Source organism: Mesoplodon densirostris, chromosome 8 (assembly GCF_025265405.1).
Source record: "Mesoplodon densirostris isolate mMesDen1 chromosome 8, mMesDen1 primary haplotype, whole genome shotgun sequence".
NCBI lineage: Eukaryota > Metazoa > Chordata > Mammalia > Artiodactyla > Ziphiidae > Mesoplodon > Mesoplodon densirostris.
The window spans coordinates 31,981,732-32,001,567 of NC_082668.1; the positions used below are offsets into that span (position 1 = coordinate 31,981,732).

A 19,836-nucleotide genomic window follows, 5' to 3' on the forward strand; every position below is an offset into this window, starting at 1 on the left:
TTCATTTTCTTCCACACTTAAGCAGCTACAGCACTGCCCCTCCACCCAACACAATATTGGCAACTAATGGTCACAGAGAAGATATATTATGAGTTGTTTTGGTTGAAACAAGAGAGGTTGGTGATCATTACTAAAGAATATTCATGATTATTCCCTTGTTCCACTGTAATGCCAATATACATATAAAAAAGCATATGCAGACTGTTGCATACTCTAATTCTTAGGTACAAAGACCTATTCCTGTAACATTTTCACATGCAGAGAAATAATTTCTTGAGGGAGAGTATTTTAACTTTTTTTTTCCATTTGTTTCTATTATTCAGTGAGTCTTCACAGTCATCTCTCACAGATATTTAGTTTAAGGAAGACTACTGACACCAAGTAAATTAATTAATAAGCCAAACTAATAGTCTGTGAAGAGTTCTTAAATACCAGTCTAACTGACCTGTATCCCAAGAAAAACAAACCCATCTATCGATGCCCCAGAAAGACAGCCAGGCAGAAGGTTTGCTCTATTCTGCAGTTTGCCCTTCTCAGGGCTGTCAGGGACATTTGCAGCCCACCTCTGAGTATGCTAAAACACAGGACATATTTGAAAATGGATGTTCTGGGGTCAAAGGGAACTTACCAGAAGTTCTACCTACATTTTTGATCATAATGAGCTCAGTAATGATTATAAGCATTTGAGGAATCAATAAAGTAAATAAAACAATGAAAAAAAATGCTTACTGAGCAAAGGTTTTGTCTACGAGGTCCACGCTGTTGATTTTTACAATACATTCATTTTCGTGAAACAGTCCTTCCCGCTTGGACCTGCTGTTTTCTTCAATGCCACGGATGAAGAGCCCTAGAATCCTAAATGCAACAGTTAGGTTGAAAGAGAACGACTGAATAACCTGCGAGTTGTTTCTCCATTTGTAACTGTTCAGAAATAAATATTGGTTTCTATTTATGAAAGAAAGTATGCTTTATATTCAGGCAACTGTTATTTAAATCCTTAGTAAACAAACAAACAAAAAAAACAAAAAAACACACTTGCACACATGACTCACTAAAGAGAAGAGGCCCTTCAAGACACATATACATAAACACCAGCCCAGAGCACAATGACCTACAATCCCATTCCTCATGCTTGTAGTTAACTTAGAAAAGGCTAGTGTTGCTCAGTAGAGTTGAGGACACAGAGGACTCATGGCTTCGAGAGGGCTTCACAGAAGGGCTGACTGTAATAAGTAAGTTTGAGTTGGTGCCCAGGGGGCAGCTCGATGTTTGATAATGGGAGAGGATTAGGTATTCACAGTAGTTTTTTTGCAGTCTTCCTACCTCTTCCAATAACACGCATTTGAAGTAGTAAATATTTAGCAGAGATCATATTACTCCGTTTAGAAGGAAGTTTGGTCCCATTTGTTAGTGCCACTGAATCAAGTGTGTGTTGAGTGTTCTCTATGCACTTCTGAAGGAGGAATATGAGACAGGGCTGTAGGACCAGGACAACGGCTCAGCACAGGTTTGGAGTACAGGAGAAACAAAAAAACTGGAGCTATAAGCCTAGAGTCTTCATAGAAGGAAGAAAATGGGATGTAAACTGGATCAGAAGAATGAGTGGGATTTGGACAGGAGGAGAGAGAGAATACACACAGAGGCAGGAACGAACAGGTGTGTGTAAGGGGAGCAGGGTGGGAGCTCACACTGGATGTGGAGGACAGTGCCACATGAAGGGGCCTTGAACACCAGCTGATGGAGGTATCTGATGAGGCTGGAGTAATACTCATGCCACTCACTGCTTTTGAGCGAGATGGTGACCGGATGAAATTAGGGCTTTGGGAAGAGTCGTCTGAAATTTCAACCAGGAAGAGTCTGGATTCAGAGAGGATCCCCTGAACCTCCTGGTGCTTCAGGGCTGTGGCTTAGAGTCAGGAGGGGATGGGGTTGGAGAAAAAGAAAAGGAGAAAGAAAGCTACAGCAATAAAAAGAATTGTACTGTGTGTGTATGTACTTGCACGTACCTATTACATATTGGTAGTATTTGAACTGAAAACTCAAAGAAATGAAACTTGTGTATACTTTAGCCATTTCTCATGTGAGGGATTTCCCTGTTCACTGCAGCATGTCAGGGTCCCAGGTGTCTCAGGATAAAACAGACACGTCCTCCAAGAGGAGTCTGCTAGATGTGGAGAAACCACCACCTCCTCTTCCCTCATCCTCTTGTTTTCCTACTTTGTCACTCTCTTTCATATAAGGGCCTTAGGTGCTATTACGTAGTCCCTTTGCATTAAGACTCAAATCTAAATAAAACATGAACACATTTTATGTGCGCATAATAGGGTCTGCTATAAAAAAGGGAAGTCTCTAATGAAAGTGGAAGAGAAAACCATCTTCCTGTTTGGAGCTGCCACAAAGTGGGACCTCGGCCTCCAGGGCCTCAGTTCATCTGATGAGCTCATGTCATCTCAAGACAGCCGGAGGAGAGGCATATGCAGGGCTATTTAGATCTCTACTTTAAATAAGTTAAATGAACACAGTACGCTGACGCAGGAGAGAGCAGAGCAAATAGTCACGTCACCTATTGTGGGGAGAGCTCAGGGTCACAGGCCAAGTGTGCAGTGATGCTTCATTTCCTACTTCTAGTAGGTTAGTAAATTAATCATCTTCTGGGTGGAAGAGAATAAGGGCCAAAGCTACTATTTGATAAAGGATCTGAGATTTAAATTAATATATTTAAAGTACTAATCCCACCTTAATCTCATAACATAATATTAAAAATTGAACTATTTGACATGTCAAAAAAAAAGGAAAGAAATAGAATAAAATACTGTTTCTCTCCTAAACTGAACAACTCTTTAATAGTTCACATTTTGGATTTTTGTTATGGTGGATTCACAATAACACGACCCATTAGGAGGCTCACATGTGGTTATAGACTAGTTTATGTAAGCGATATTTTTTTAACAAGCATTCAAGTCCTCCTTTAATTTAATTCAGTACATCATCAGTCATGTAATGTTACTCCCTAGGATTTAATTTCACATTTTGGGAGATGAATTAATTCTTTCAGGCCACTGGGTTGCAATTTAGCTGGCATATTACAGCTGGAGTATGCTATGTGAACCTCACTCAACTAAATAACCTAACTTTCCATGAAAAATTTATTGACAGAATAGGCCCAACTGTAAAACCCATATGTCAGAGGTAATTTTGGTAAAATGTAAAACTAACTGATTTTATTAGTTTGTTCCCTGGCAACAAACCACTCCTGCCTTCTTTATTCTATGGAAGGGATGGATTCCTTCCAGTTTGATTTCATCCAGACCAGTATGAGAAGGCTCAGAAAAGAGTCCCTCTTTATTCTCTTTGCCCCAAATGGGTGAGCTGTGGATAGCTATCTCATTTGGGACCAAGGCTCTCAGGATTTAAAAATTAATGCCATCGATGAGTTATAGGCTGAGATGAACCAGTTAATTTGCATTAAGAAGCAGTGATAAAGGAGGCCGAAACCCACAGCCCCGCAGAATAAGAGGGGTAACAATTGCTTCTTGCCCTTCTAATGATCACTTAGGCACAAACCTATGCCCTGCTGGCCTCCTCCTTTTTTCCCACTGTATCACACTGCCTAGGCTGCTCACCAGCTTAGAGTTTTTACCTAAACATCTCCTCTGCTCACATTATATATCACTCATTCCTTCCTCCTTCTGCCTCATATTCAGCTGTCTTTACTATGAAACAGGTATATTATGCTATCTTTATTTACTGATAATTAGATTTTATGCTTTAATTCTAAAATAAAACTATATGTTTTTTTTCGAAAAAAAAAGAATGAAATTAAGTTGCTTTTTACTTTCAGGGACTCTTGTTTTGTATTGTTTTTTCTTGCATTTTTGTTTTTATTGTGCGAACCAATGGTCCTCTGTACAAGCAGCATTCTGCACCCCAATGAAACCACTGAGGCCTTATTTAGTACAGCAGCCAGTGTGTTGTACTCGGGGTGTTCTAACTTTGATTAGGGACTTAATTCTACAACAGGTGTGGTTCTATTTTTGTAAAAGAAAAAAATTAAAAAGAAATTGAAGGCAGAGCAAATTACAGTAGTCTTAGTAAATAATTAAATGTAAATTCTAATTTAAGATAATGACACAAACCAATAAATGGAAGGAAATGAAGAACTAAGTCTACCACTATGACCTTAACTCCCCCCATCCCCTGTGCTCACACAGGGCAACCATATGGCATGATGAAGTCAGACACTTGTCTGACACACTCTGTATGCAATTGCTTCTAGACACATGGGTTGAGTTAAGTGTGCTGTTTCAGCCTGTACTCATTACTTCTTAACTTTTATTGGCTCATGTCTCCACTTCCATATTATTTTTTATGTTTTTTAATTAAATTTCCTTTCTGTAATACCAGTGGATAGCAAAAAATACACACACACACACACAGAGAGAAAATTATTTCACCAATTTACTGAACAGTTGACCATGAACTTATAAAAGTTCATTTCTGAACAAGGTTTTTCTGTTTTAGCCAAAATAGTATTAATCCTAATAATTTACACATTTGTATGTTGTGTGTTTCACAAGGAGCATTCACATTTTTAATGTGGTTTAATCCCCACAACCTTGATGTGAAGTAGGTATTCACAAGAGGCAAATTTAGGGGACTCACGCAAGGTTATACAAAAGAGAACAGAGAGATTCAAGTCCAATTGTTCCAGATCCGAGTCCAATACTTTTTCCTATTCTATAAAGCTTATGCTAGAAATCAGAACTGGGAAGGATCAGGGGGTAAATCAATGCATTCTAGTGTGTTTTCCTCATTTGAAGCGAGAGAAGGTGATTTTTGGTCTATAGGGTCAACTTGTTTTCTGAACAATTGAAAACGATGTAGGGTGACTGTCATGTTGTGTATTTTTTCATGTTTTGAAAATTGGGATGATCTTGTGGTCTATTCCAACTTCATTAAGCTAAAGGGCCTAGTAATTTAGCCACACTGGTATTTCACAAAGCTCTACCAGTACACCTCTGACAAAAGCCATTAGAATTCCTCGTGACAACTGGGTAAATACTCTCTCTGTCTATCAAAAACAACCTCAGCTTGTCCTGTGCCATAACCCATAACATTTATAAACATGCTTATTAACACATACAGGAAATGAGACAATAAGAGCCACTAGCTTTTCAGTTCATTTCTTTTTAGGGGACATTCATTCCAGCAAGAGCTTGGCATCAGATGTTATTTGCTAAAGAAGGTGATGACTTAGCAATTACAGGTAGCAGATGGTTACCTACTGAAAATGATGCCAACCAAAATATCATGACTAAATCTGTTCTTCCCGCTGTATTGCAGACCAAATTGAATAAATATTCAGAACCAGTAAATAAATACTGTATAAGCTTTGGGAAAAGTTTTGTTCTAGAAAGAGCAATGGAGTGAGGTCAAGTCAAGATATCTGGATTTTGTATGACCTTGAGAAAAATCAACCGACTTTTCTGGTCTTTGATCACCTAAGCTAAAATCAGGTATTTTGCCTTTTCAATGATATATTTAATTTAAGAAAATAAATTTAGCAAATTAATTAAAATCATATCATATGGGTGAGAAATTCATTTTCTTTACGTTTCTGACAGACTTTGTCAGTGTCAATCTAGTGCAAAAGGTAGTCATCCTATTGAAAAGTATTATAATAACGTAATATCTAATACTAGTTTTGTAAGGTTGTTATAACTAATTTGTTAGAACTAATATTAACTCTCAGACACACACTTTAATTCCCATCAGTAAAACAAGTTTTACAGCCAGTTAAGTAGACACAAATTTCAGGAGATGGTGATGCAATCTAAATTACCATTTACCAGCATGGATTTAGAAATATAATGTCTTTAAAATTTCAAAAGGATGTGATAAATTATTTTTAATTGATTATATTTTATTTTAGAACAAAATAAATAGAATAATGGCATTTTGCTACTATAGCTAAAATCAAAACATATTTAACTTCTGATATAACTACTTATAATATTAGAATATTTATTATCCTAAGTTCTGTAAACCTGAGGCATATCAAGAAATATCCATTTGGAATTACTATATTTCATTTAAGTGTATTTTTGAACATTAAAAAATTCAGTTGCTATATTTCTCTAACAATATGTTAAAGTCTTTCCACGATTTCTGTCTATGTGTCACTGATAAGAATACTTTAATAAAGTACTTCTTAATTAATTGTAAATGCTGAAGCCATGATTTCTTTTCCATCGTATCCTAGAAGTGATGTTATTTTGTTTCTAACACATAAGTGGCCAACAGAAGTATATCTTGAGGTGTCTATCTAAATAACAGAGACATACACTTAATCCCCTTCTAAAAAATGTTTGGGAAAATGAGCTCAAGTCAAGTTTTGCATTAGTATGAGCTTCTGATATAAGGAAAACATCTTACCTTCCACTCAGAGATGAAAAGAAAGGTACTACATGTATTCCCAAAGGGCCTCCTTCCCCAGAAATCTCCACTGTTCTTGTCATATTACTGGGACAGAAAAACAAACAAAAAAAAAATAAGAAGAAGAAGACAAATGAGTTCCTGCTAAAAAAACAAAAACCAAAAAAATCAGATGTGGCATATTAAAAAGAAAAACAAAAAACCTTAGGATTATAACAACTACTGTAAATTCAACAGCAGAGATGAAACCAAAAGAGTACATGATTTGCTGGTATGTTCAGAAGATCCAGGAAATAAAATGTTTAAAAGGCTATCTGATTTCTTATATTTTTCCTAGAAGAGGAAAAAATGGAAATGACTATGTACAAAAATAACTTCCTATTTAACTTAATCTGCATAAATCAACATATTAAAAGGATGTACACAAAAATGAAATTTCTCCCCATTGAGACACACTTGAAAATTACTGAATAGATGATAAAATACATTGAATTAAGCATATCTATGGTTAAAACATAAAGGAGGATTTTTCCTCCAGAACAGAGGAAAAATGAAATAAAACAAATTTTTATTAGAAAAAGCACATAATTACATTTTAAACAACTGTGAAGCCAAAGTTGGTAATACATATGGGCATGTTCGAAGCATTATAAATCAAAACTAAAACTTGCCTTTCAATAAGGCCTCATTTGTATTCGATGGAACAATTCCAAATTTTCACCTCTTAGTTTTTTGGGTTTTTTTTTAAGACGTAGAAAAAGAAGTTGAAAAGCCTGGAGAAAATGTATTACAGAAAGAAATGGAAAGCCTGACCTGTCTAACCTACTCCAGATTAAGGAAAGGATGAGCTAGAAACATTAATGGATAGTGTGTATGACTGAAATATACAAGGCACTGGGAGCTTTGGAGTAACGGAAAGTGGAACTAACAAGTTTTTATAAAGATGAAAAATAATAACCATGAACAATTATTGGCTCCTTTAATCCCAGAGAGAGAAAATAAAATTGTCAGAGGAAAAATGATAAAGTTGAAGCAAACATCCCCATTATGGAAATTGTAGGCAGGTCTCTATTGTTTCCTATTTACATGAAAATGACCTGAAACTAGATGTCAAATTAAGAGCTACAGCTGCTACAAATATATTTCTGCTCCAAATTGAAAATGGGAAAATTTTGGCTCCTTGCTGGAAAGTTGAAAACAGCATTAAGAAAGCAAAATGCCTAATGAATTCACTCTGCATGAAGTACTCCCTAAATTATCAGCAATCTAAAATAAATATATTAAATATATTCTCATCAGTGGATTAGGCTTATTTTTAACGTGTTTTCATTGCAAAGCTATTATCATTAAGAACTGCAAAAAAGAGCATGTTAGTTTCCAACATTTATGGAAAGGGATGGAATTTCAAAACTGATAGTAAATTTCAAATGAGTTTTGCTCAGATACTGCTGATATATTTAAACTATGTTCAGTCAAGCAGGTTATATAAGAAGCCTGGAATAAAATTTAGAAATAAAATAAATCTTAGAGTGCTAATATCAAGGGATAAAGTAGATTCTTCTCTATACTTTCTGTGTAAGCATAGGCACTATATGAATATACACATATGAAATCCTAAATATAGGTATGCATTATAAGTCCTGAATGTAAACTATTTGGTAGGAAGAGAAAGTTGTGTAGCTTTCAATGGACCGTGAAGAAATAACTTTTATATAACAGATTTATAGTACATTCGTAGGTATCTGAGGAAGACGAAACCCAAAGCATACACATTCTAGGGTTATGATATTATTGTAAAGACTTCTAAAAACAGAGACAAAAATTTTGTTTAACCCCTGAAACTTTATTATCTCTACCTTTATAACATAATTTTATAGTTTTACACTTAGAGCATAACACAAATCTTTCCTAATAAATGTATTAAATATCCACATGCTGATAGATAGCATTCATATGTATTATACAGGTGCTTTTGGAATATAAGTGTTTAGTCTAGACAACAAGATTTCAGCTTAAAAATTTTTAGAATGGCTTTATGGATTCTTTTTTCTCGTTTGCAAGTATTTCTTTATCCCACTCAAAACCTCTCCTATAAAACATAAAAATTCTATATGTATCATACTGACACCTACTCTTTAGTAATCATCAAACTTGTATTTTTACATTTACTTAAAAGTAAATCACAAAATTTGTTAAAGTAATCAATCTTATTTCAAAACACTAAAACTTTGTTGGAGGATGCAGTATTAAGGTTTATTTCAACTTTATAAGGTTCCCTTTTTCAGTATTTCAGAATAAACTTTTATGCTATCTTTATACATGATAGTCACATTTTTTGGCTAGAATGATATTTGACAAATGTTAAATTACTATCACAAAAATATTACTATCCCAGAAAAAGCAGCATAAAAGACTTTCAATTTTGTTGAGTGTTAAATGCAGATACTTAGAGAATTAGATCTATTATATCTATAGACAAGCATTATAAGTTTTACATAGACTATGTTTTACCAAGATCTTTATAAATTGTTATCCATTATTTGTTTCAAGATGGAAAGAAAAGCATTTGAAAAAGGAAACTCATAGACCAGTCCATCTTTTAAAATTTATTTTAAAAGGGGAAAACACCACTCAGTGTTTTATATACTTGATGGAGTTCTGTGGAAATCCCTGTAAATATATACCCTCATGGAAGATAAACATAGCAAGGAGGGCTACACACAATTACTTGAATACACATCTCATAAAATGAGATTTCACTAAGATGTGAAAATATGCTATTAATGTTATTTGTTTAGGCAAACAGCACAGTAGAGTTCAAGGACCAGTGAGCAGGGTATGCACATTTATGTTTTGGAGGCAGACTGAGAATGGAAAATGTAGAGAATGAGGTGAGAAGGCTATTCTAGCAGTGGAAAGAAAAGGGACTGGCAGCTACTTGTGAAAAACAGATAAAAAATGAATTGCGGGGCAAAGGAAAAGTATTTCAGTTACAAAAAGAAAAGTCGGAAGATTTCACTAAGCTCAAAAGAGCTAATTCAACTTTCTAAGACGTACTAAAACAAAAGCAGATAGTCACCAAGCATTAGGTCCAATAGTATTAAGCAAGCTACATGTTCTAAGCTCCGACAGACAAAATTGATTCAAATAATCACTAGAACCAGCTGCTACCTACCTAAGACTTTAGTACAAAACTATGGGTGAAAGTACAGAATCAGTGGTTTAAAATGAGCCTGTTGCGAACGGCTATGGCAAGAGCTAGATGAAAAATGCTTCATCTGGTTCCTTCCAGCAGAAAGACGTGAAGCTTGAGGGAGAGAAGGGGCTGCAGATGGATGGTTGTAGGTCTAATTTCTCCACACAAGGCAAATGCACAGCATCTTTAAGATTAGTCAACCCAGTGATTGGCCACTAGTTTAGGGTACGGAAGAGACAGGTCTGAGGGCAGGGAAGGGGAGATACTTTGTTTCAGGAGGAAATAATGATTAACTTATGAAATTAGAGAGAAGTGTATCCTAGTGGTGGCTCTGAGTCAGGTGCCTGAGTAGATCATTTAACCTAAGACCGCAAGTACATTTCCTCATTTGGACAATGAGGGAATTAAGATAAACTCCTAATAGAGTTGCTGGTTTTAAAGAAAAATATAGAGAATAGTATATAAATACATCAAACACACAGTCTCTGGCATATACAAAGGACTCAATATCAGCTATTAGTAATATTATTAGAACTTTCTGAAGGAACAAAAAAGCTTATGGGTTAAAAGGCAATAACCTATTTCAAACTTTCCAAATTTTCCTCAACTTGATTTCCTCAGTAAGAGTTTTTTTTCTTAATCCATAAATACTGTAGGATTTGCTTCATAATTAGACTGCTGACAGAGAACACAGTGGGTAATAAAGAGTGGAGAGAAGTTACTGGCAGGTGTTCTTTGGGGACTGATATCCAGGACTGTCATATACAGCAATGTGAGAGATGGATCACAGAGAGAGACCTCCAAGAAGAGCTTGCTGATGACGCTGAAGGCTACTTGACAGTGAAATGTCTTGGGTTTCTTCCCCCAGTTTTACTGAGATATAATCAACAGCACTGTATACGTCTAAGGTACACAGCATAATGATTTGACTTACATAAATAATGAAATGATTATCTCAGTAAGTTTACTGAACATCCATCATCTCATATAAATACAAAATTAAAGAAATAGAAAAAAACTTTTTTCTTGTGATGAGAACGCTTAGCATTTACTCTTTTAACGACTTAGGAAATGTCTTGTTGATACGAATATACTGAGTAAAAATCTAACAAAGAATTTGTTGTCAAAGGTGGTGGGATTCACTTAATGCAATTAATCAAGTAGTTCCAATGAAGAAGCTCTGCAAGGAAAAAACAAAGTCTAATGCTTGAGGAGTTCATAATCAGCAGGCAGATTAGGACAGGTAACAAAAAATAATACAAAGTAATAGAACAGTAGTAGTACTTGCAGTATGTTCTCAATGAATGTATGCTATCTGGGGGGAAGCAGCATGTTAATCATCTTCTGGGTATTATAACATGTACTCACATGAAATGTACCAAGTAAACATATCACTTCCATTACAGATAAGTAAACCGGTGCTTAGAGAGATTAAATAATCTGTCCAACATCACACCATTTATATAAGGTAAATTCAGGACACAAATTGGAATTTACTGCTTCTCAGAGCAGTAGTTTTCAACCATTTTGACAAGTAAGTTTCAAAGCAGAGGTGCTTTCTGATGAGGTTCAGAGAAAAGGGAACAGGATCAGGAAGGAAAGCTGGAATCAGGAAAATCTTCTCAAGGGAAGTAGAATTTTAGATGGAACTGAGAAAGGTAAATGAATCTTCAACCAGAAAAGCTGGTGAGAGTGTGGAGAGATCATGCACAGGAGAGGAAACAGTTTGCACTGAGACACTGAATCAGGATGGTTTGTGGACACATGGATTGTCTGTGATACTAAAGAGAGAAGGAGGAGAGGGGAGGAGGGGGGAGGAAGGGAGGAGAACAGAGGGTAAGATAATGAGGAGATAAGGCTGACCTATCAGCTTGAGATCAAACCTCAGTGTGATATGTCAAATTCCACAATGAAAAAAAGCACGCTTAATTTTTTAGAAGATAGAATCACTATAGATTTTGGAAGATCAATGCAGTGGTTTAGAAATATTTTACTTGGCAGAGATGTGGGATCAACTGGAAAAGGGAAAGACAAGGGAGAAATTGGTACCTGAGGTAGGAATTAGTAAATTACTGCAACAATGTAGCTGAGAGGTATTACAGAGATTGAGCAATGATTATAGGAATAAAGCATGAAAACATGGAGAAAGATTCAAGGTATTATGAAATGGACTCTGTCAATAATTTGCAAAATGAGAGGCCAAGGAGAAGATAGGATAAAATGTGATGACAGTTTTCATCCTGGGAAAAGAGGCATATCTGGAATAACGTGAGGTCAGGAATGAGCCAGAAATTAGGAATGAAGGGAAGGTTTTTTGCATACACTGCTTGCTAATTACAGAGAAGCTTAAAGTGCAATCTTTTTCTTTTAACATCTTTATCGGAGTATAATTGCTTTACAATGTTGTGTTAGTTTCTGCTGTATACTGAAGTGAATCAGCTATCTGTATACATATATCTCCATATCCTCTCCCTCTTGCGTCTTCATCCCACCCTCCCTATCCCACCCCTCTAGGTGCTCACAAAGCACCGAACTGATCTTCCTCTGCTGTGTGGCTGCTTCCCACTAGCTACCTATTTTACATTTGGTAGTGTATATATGTCCATGACTCTCTCACTTCGTCCCAGCTTACCCTTCTCCCTCCCTGTGTCCTTAAGTCCATTCTCTATGTCTGGGTCCTGCCCCTAGGTTCATCAGAATCTTTTTTTTTTTTTTTTTTTTTTTTAGATTCCATATATGTGTTAGCACACAGTATTTATTTTCTCTTTCTGACTTACTTCACTCTGTACGACAGACTCTAGGTCCATCCACCTCATTACAAATAACTCAGTTTCATTTATTTTTATGGCTGAGTAATATTCCATTGTATATATGTACCATATCTTCTTTATCCATTCATCCGTTGATGGACACTTAGGTGGCTTCCATGTCCTGGCTATTGTAAATAGAGCTGCAATGAACACTGTGGTACATGATCCTTTTTGAATTATGGTTTTCTCAGGGTATATGCCCAGTAGTGGGATTGCTGGGTCATATGGTAGTTCTATTTTTAGTTTTTTAAGGAACGTTCATACCATTCTCCATAGTGGCTGTATCAATTGACATTCCCACCAACAGTGCAAGAGGGTTCCCTTTTCTCCACACCCTCTCCAGAATTTATTGTTTGTAGATGTTTTGATGATGGTCATTCTGACCGGTGTGAGGTGAGACCTCATTGTAGTTTTGATTTGCATTTCTCTAATGATTGGCAATGTTGAGCATCCTTTCATGTGTTTCTTGGCAACCTGTATATCTTCTTTGGAGAAATGTCTATTCAGGTCTTCTGCCCATTTTTGGATTGGGTTGTTTGTTTTGTTGATATTGAGCTGCATGAGCTGCTTGTATATTTTGGAGATTAATCCTTTGTCAGTTGCTTCATTTGCAAATATTTTCCCCCATTCTGAGGGTTGCCTTTTCGTCTTGTTCATGGTTTCCTTTGCTGTGCAAAAGCCTTTAAATTTCATTAGGTCCCATTTGTTTATTTTTGTTTTTATTTCCATTTCCCTAGGAGGTAGGTCAAAAAGGATCTTGTTGTGATTTATGTCATAGAGTGTTCTATGTTTTCCTCTAAGAGTTTTATAGTGTCTGGCCTTACATTTAGGTCTTTAATCCATTTTGAGTTTACTTTTGTGTATGGTGTTAGACAGTGTTCTAATTCCATTCTTTTACATGTAGCTGTCCAGTTTTCCCAGCACCACTTATTGAAGTGGCTGTCTTTTCTCCATTGTATATTTTTGCCTCTCATATCAAAGATAAGGTGATCATATATGCATGGATTTATTTCTGGGCTTTCTCACCTGTTCCATTGATCTTTATTTCTGTTTTTGTGCCAGTACCATACTGTCTTGATTACTGCAGCTTTGTAATTGCCTCAAGATTGCTTTGGCTATTTGGGGTCTTCTGTGTTTCCATACAAAGTGTGAAAATTTTTGTTCTAGTTCTGTGGAAAATGACATTGGTAGTTTGATATGGATGCACTGAATCTGTAGATTGCTCTGGGTAGTATAGTCATTTTCACAATGTTGACTCTTCCAATCCAAGAACATGGTATATCTCTCCAGCTGTTTGTATCACCTTTAATTTCTTTCATCAGTGTCTTACAGTCTTCTGCACATAGGTCTTTTGTCTCCTTAGGTAGGCTATTCTTAGGTATTTTATTCTTTTTGTTACAATGGTAAATGGGAGTGTTTCCTTAATTTCTCTTTCAAATTTTTCATCGTTAGTGTATAGGAATGGAAGAGTTTTCTGTGCATTAATTTTTTATCTTGCTACTTTACCAAATTCACTGATTAGCTCTAGTAGTTTTCTGGTAGCATCTTTAGGATTCTCTATGTATAGTACCATGTCATCTGCAAACAGTGACAGCTTTATTTCTTCTTTTCCAATTTGGATTCCTTTTATTTCTTTTTCTTCTCTGATTGCTGTGGCTAAAACTTCGAAAACTATGTTCAATGATGGTGGTGAGAGTGGGCAACATTTCTTGTCTTGGTCCTGATCTTAGAAGAAATGGTTTCAGTTTTTCACCATTGAGAATGATGTTGGCTGTGTGTTTGTCATATACGGCCTTTATTATGTTGAGCTAGGTCCCCTCTATGCCCACTTTCTGGAGTTTTTATCATAAATGGGTGTTGAACATTTTGGAAAGCTTTTTCTGCATCTATTGAGATGATCATATGGTTTTTCTCCTGCAATTTCTTAATATGGTGTATCACATTGATTGATTTGCATATATTGAAGAATCCTTGCATTCCTGGGATAAACCCCACTTGATCATGGTGTATGATCCTTTTAATGTGCTGTTGGATTCTGTTTGCTAGTATTATGTTGAGGATTTTTGCATCTATGTTCATCAGTGATATTGGCCTGTAGTTTTCTTCTTTTGTGACATCTTTGGTTTTGGAATCTGGGAGATGGTGGCCTTGCAGAATGAGTTTGGGAGTGTTCTTGCCTCTGCTACATCTTGGAAGAGTTTGAGAAGGATAGGTGCTAGCTCTTCTCTAAATGTTTGATAGAATTCGCCTGTGAAGCCATATGGTCCTGAGATTTTGTTTGTTGGAAGATTTTTAATCACAGTTTGAATTTCAGTGCTTGTGATTGGTCTATTCATATTTTCTATTTCTTCCTGGTTCAGTCTTGGAAGGTTGTGCTTTTCTAAGAATTTGTCCATTTCTTCCAGGTTGTCCATTTTATTGGCATAGAGTTGCTTGTAGTAATCTCTCATAATCCTTTGTATTTCTGCAGTGTCAGTTGTTACTTCTTTTTCATTTCTAATTCTATTGATTTGTCTTCTCCCTTTTTTCTTGATGAGTCTGGCTAATGGTTTATAGATTTTGTTTATTTTCTCAAAGAACCAGCTTTTAGTTTTATTGATCTTTGCTACTGTTTCCTTCATCATTTATTTCTGATGTGATCTTTTTGATTTCTTTCCTTCTGCTAACTTTGGGGGTTTATTTGTTCTTCTTTTTCTAATTGCTTTAGGTGTAAGGTTAGGTTGTTTATTTGAGATGTTTCTTGTTTCTTGAGGTACGATTGTATTGCTATAAACTTCCCTCTTGGAATATTTTTGCTGTATCCCATAGGTTTTGGGTCATCGTGTTTTCACTGTCATTTGTTCCTAGGTATTTTTTGATTTCCTCTTTGATTGCTTCAGTGATCTCTTCTTTATTTAGTAGTATATTGTTTAGCCTCCATGTGTTTGTATTTTTTACAGTTTTTTCCCTGTAATTGATATCTAGTCTCATAGCATTGTGGTCAGAAAAGATACTTGATACCATTTCAATTTTCTAAAATTTACCAAGGCTTGATTTGTGACCCAAGATATGATCTATCCTGGAGAATACTTTATGAGCACTTGAGAAGAAAGTGTATTCTGTTGTTTTTGGATGGATGTCCTATAAATATCAGTTAAGTCCATCTTGTCTAATGTGTCATTTAAAGCTTGTGTTTCCTTATTTATTTTCATTTGGGATGATCTGTCCATTGGTGAGAGTGGGGTGTTAAAGTGTCCTATTATTATTGTGTTACTGTTGATTTCCCCTTGTATGGCTGTTAGCATTTGCCTTATGTATTGAGGTGCTCCTATGTTGGGTGTATAAATATTTACAATGGTTATATATTCTTCTTGGATTGATCCCTTGATCATTATGCAGCGTCCTTCTTTGTCTCCTGTAATGGTCTTTAAAGTCTATTTTGTCTGATATGAGAATTGCTACTCCAGCTTTCTTTTGATTTCCATTTGCATGGAATACCCTTTTCCATCCCTTCACTTTCAGTCTGTGTCCCTAGGTCTGAAGTGGGTCTCTTGTAGGCAGCATATATACGGGTCTTGTTTTTGTAACCATTCAGCCAGTCTATGTGTTTTGGTTGGAGCATTTAATCCATTTACATTTAAGGTAATTGTAGATATGTATGTTCCTATTACCATTTTCTTAATTGTTTTGGGCTTGATTTGGTAGGTCCTTTCCTTCTCTTGTGTTTCCTGCCTAGAGAAGTTCCTTTAGCATTTGCTGTAAAGCTGGTTTGGTGGTGCAGAATTCTCTTAACTTTTCCTTGTCTGTAAAGGTATTAATTTCTCTGACGAATCTGAATGAGATTCTTGCTGGGTAGAGTAGCCTTGGTTGTAGGTTTTTCCCTTTCATCACTTCTAAATATGTCCTGCCACACCCTTCTGGCTTGCAGAGTTTTTGCTGAAAGATCAGCTGTTAACGTTATGGGGATTCCCTTGTGTGTTATTTGTTGCTTTTCCCTTGCTGCTTTTAATATTTTTTCTTTGTATTTAATTTTTGATAGTTTGATTAATATGTGTCTTGGCATGTTTCTCCTTGGATTTATCCTGTATGGAACTCTCTGCACTTCCAGGACTTGACTATTTCCTTCCCCATGTTAGGGTAGTTTTCAACTATAATGTCTTCAAATATTTTCTTAGACCTTTTCTTTTTCTCTTCTTCTTCTGGGACCCCTATAATTCCAATGTTGGTGTGTTCAGTGTTGTCCCAGAGGTGTCTGAGACTGTCCTCAATTCTTTTCATTCGTTTTTCTTTATTTCACTCTGCAGTAGTTATTTTCACTATTTTATCTTGCAGGTCACTTAGCCTTCTTCTGCCTCAGTTGTTCTGCTATTGATTCCTTCTAGAGAACTTTTAATTTCATTTATTGTGTTGTTCATCATTGTTTGTTTGCTCTTTAGTTCTTCTAGCTCCTTATTAAACGTTTCTTGTATTTTCTCCATTCTATTTCCAAGGTTTTGGATCATCTTTACTATCGTTACTCTGAATTCATTTTTCAGGTAGACAGCCTATTTCCTCTTCAATTGTTTGGTCTGCTGGGTTTTTACCTTGCTCCTTCATCTGCTGCATATTACTCTGTCTTCCATTTTGTTCAACGTACTGTTTTTGGGGTCTCCTTTTCACAGGCTGCAGGTTTATAGTTCCTGTTATTTTTGGTGTCTGCACCCACTGGGTGAGGTTGGTTCAGTTGCTTGTGTAGGCTTCCTGGTGGAGGGGACTGGTGCCTGTGTTCTGGTGGGTGGGGTTGGATTTTTTGTGTTTTGGTGGGCAGAGCTGCGTCCAGTGGTGTGTTTTGAGGTGTCTGTGAACTTGGTATGATTTTAGGCAGTCTCTCTGCTAATGGGTGGGGTTGTGTTCCTGTCTTGCTAGTTGTTTGGCATGGGGCATCGAGCACTGGAGTTTGCTGGCTGCTGCGTGGAGCTGGGTCTTAGCATTGAGAGGGACATCTCTGGGAGAGCTCTCGCTGATTGGTATTACATGGGGCCAGGAGGTCTCTGGTGGCCCAATGTCCTTAACTCGGCTCTCTCACCTCAGAGGCTCAGGCCTAACATCAGGCCAGAACACCAAGACCCTGTCAGCCACACAGAAGTCCTCAGAAGAAGCACTTGGTCACCCTTGTGGATGAATGGGAGTGCACACCAAGCAGTAATCTTATTTTTAAAAAAGAAACATCCAATAGAAACCTCTTGCTTCATTGTCTTCTTAAGATCAAAGTACATTGAGTAGTACTTCATAAGAGATACATAGAAGACTATTGTAAGATAGTCTTACAATATATTGTAAGACTATTTTAAGATATATTGTAAGACTATTTGGAGAACTGCCTCTAAATATTATTTTTCTTTAAATATAAATGCTTGTGTTAATAATGGGTGAGCAGTTAATACTTATGCCTATGATTTATGAAGCACTGTGTTTTATCCATTCAGTCATTCACTCCACAAATATGCTGCTATTATGTTCCAAGATGTGTGCTTGGTGTCGGAAATCCTTGGAGGATCCATAGTCTGTTCGGGAGAATGACAAATAGTTACAATATAGTATGAGTGATAATGATAATTGCAATAGCAATTAATGTTTATCCACCCTTTCATTTAGTATTGTGCTTGTGTAACTGCCCATTTTCCATAGGAAAAAAAGAATATTTTAAAGAGGTTTAATAAATAGTCCACAGTTACAAAGGTAGTGTTCAAACTCAGGACTTCAATAAATCCAGAAGTTTGGAATTTATCCAGGGACTTCACTGGTGGCACAGTGGTAAAGAATCCACCTGCCAGTGTAGGAGACACGTGTTCAAGTCCTGGTCCAGGAAGATACCACATGCCATGGAGCAACTAAGCCCGTGTGCCACAACTACTGAGTCTGTGCTCTAGAGCCCACGAGCCACAACTACTGAGCCCGTGTGCCACAACTACTGAAGTCTGCGTGCCTAGAGCCCATGTTCTGCAACAAGACAAGCCAGCACAATGAGAAGCCCACGCACTGCAACCGAGAGCAGCCCCTGCTCGCCGCAACTAGAGAAAGCCCGCACGCAGCAACAAAGACCCAATGCAGCCAACAAATTTTAAAAATAAATAAATAAATTTTAAAAAAGAAAAAAAATTTTATCCAGTAGTGATATGTGGGATCAATGAGAATAAGGAGAGATTGACACTTAAGAGCAGAGTTTGTAGGCTATTACAATAGTCTGACAGAGAGTAACAAAGGCTTGAACAATAGCTAGGGGAATTAAAACATCACAACAGGTTGAAGACATTTTGAGATGGACTCTGCAGTAATTTACTTAGCTTCTATGCCATCTGCATGGAAGTGAGTCCAAGGTCCTATGCTTGGGCCAAGCTCTGTGGGGTATCAGACTATCATTGCCTTAGGAGAAAACTGATGATGTAACTCAGCTGTAAGTGGCTTCCTAGTTTCCTTCCATTCTTTCTTCCTCATCCCATACCAGCTAGAACCAACGTCCTGTCCTAGAATTTTAATCTCTAAGCTTCCTGCCACTCTGCCCATCTCCACCCCCCGCCCCAGCTTTGCATTCCATACTGTTAGTATCCTCATCTTCCCCCCATCTGAGAGTCTGCAAGCAATGGAGTTCACATTCACTCTACCTTCTGATCTTGGCCTCAAACTAATTTCAGATGATTTTTCCTACACTGGTGCTCACCACATCAAGTTTCTTAGCCCTGATTATGCATCATGAAATAAAACACCAAGGAATCAGTGAAGGTGCACACAACAGGTAACACTGGAATCAAAGGATTTGGAGACAAGAGTGGTGAATGTAGATTGGGTCTCTAGAAGTTAACCGCTCTGGATTGCAACTCCTTAGCCTGCTAAAGGTGGTAATAAAACTCATGCAAAAAGTCCCTTGTGATAATCAAATTACACAGATACTCATATGTGTTTTCATTAAAGAATATTATTTTTTTTAAGTCTTATAGTCCATTTCTCTGAATTCCTTCTATCTGGAGAAAGCTGAGCTAATTTGTTCATGCAGCCATAAACCAAACAATTGTTAACTCTATAACAACATAGTACTTAGTCAAGATGTTAGCAAACTTTTCAAAAAGCTAACATTAAAAAAAATGAAATTAAAGGCAAACAGCGTGAGTATTACATTCATTATGCCTACCTCCCAAAACAATCTTATCAAGCTTCTAAAAAGACAGCGCCCTGGAGATTTTCTGTACCAAAGTTTAAATATTGTGCAGCTCATTAATCAAAGAAAGAAACACAATCTAAATAAAGAGTAACTATGTCATATGGCCATCAATTAGGAAAATCCACACAGTAAAGCATCATGATAAAAGGTGAACACACATTTTTTTTAAGCTAATTCCATGTAACATGCTTGGCACCTATTAATAACTGGACTGAATGAAA

The 19,836-nt window shown here is 36.6% G+C and overlaps 1 protein-coding gene across 3 annotated transcripts in view; it reads right to left on the reverse strand.

Annotated features, from left to right (window-relative positions):
- The window catches only part of PARD3B (par-3 family cell polarity regulator beta), a 1,067,283-nt gene that overhangs the window by 512,802 nt on the left and 534,645 nt on the right, over window positions 1-19,836 (reverse strand). For all 3 annotated transcript variants that reach the window (XM_060106399.1, XM_060106400.1, XM_060106402.1), the window contains exons 6-7: window positions 6,436-6,522; window positions 730-855 (exon numbers count right to left, since the gene is read on the reverse strand). In XM_060106399.1, the coding sequence (XP_059962382.1) occupies window positions 730-855; window positions 6,436-6,522 (213 nt within the window). The remainder of the gene's footprint in view (window positions 1-729; window positions 856-6,435; window positions 6,523-19,836) is intronic.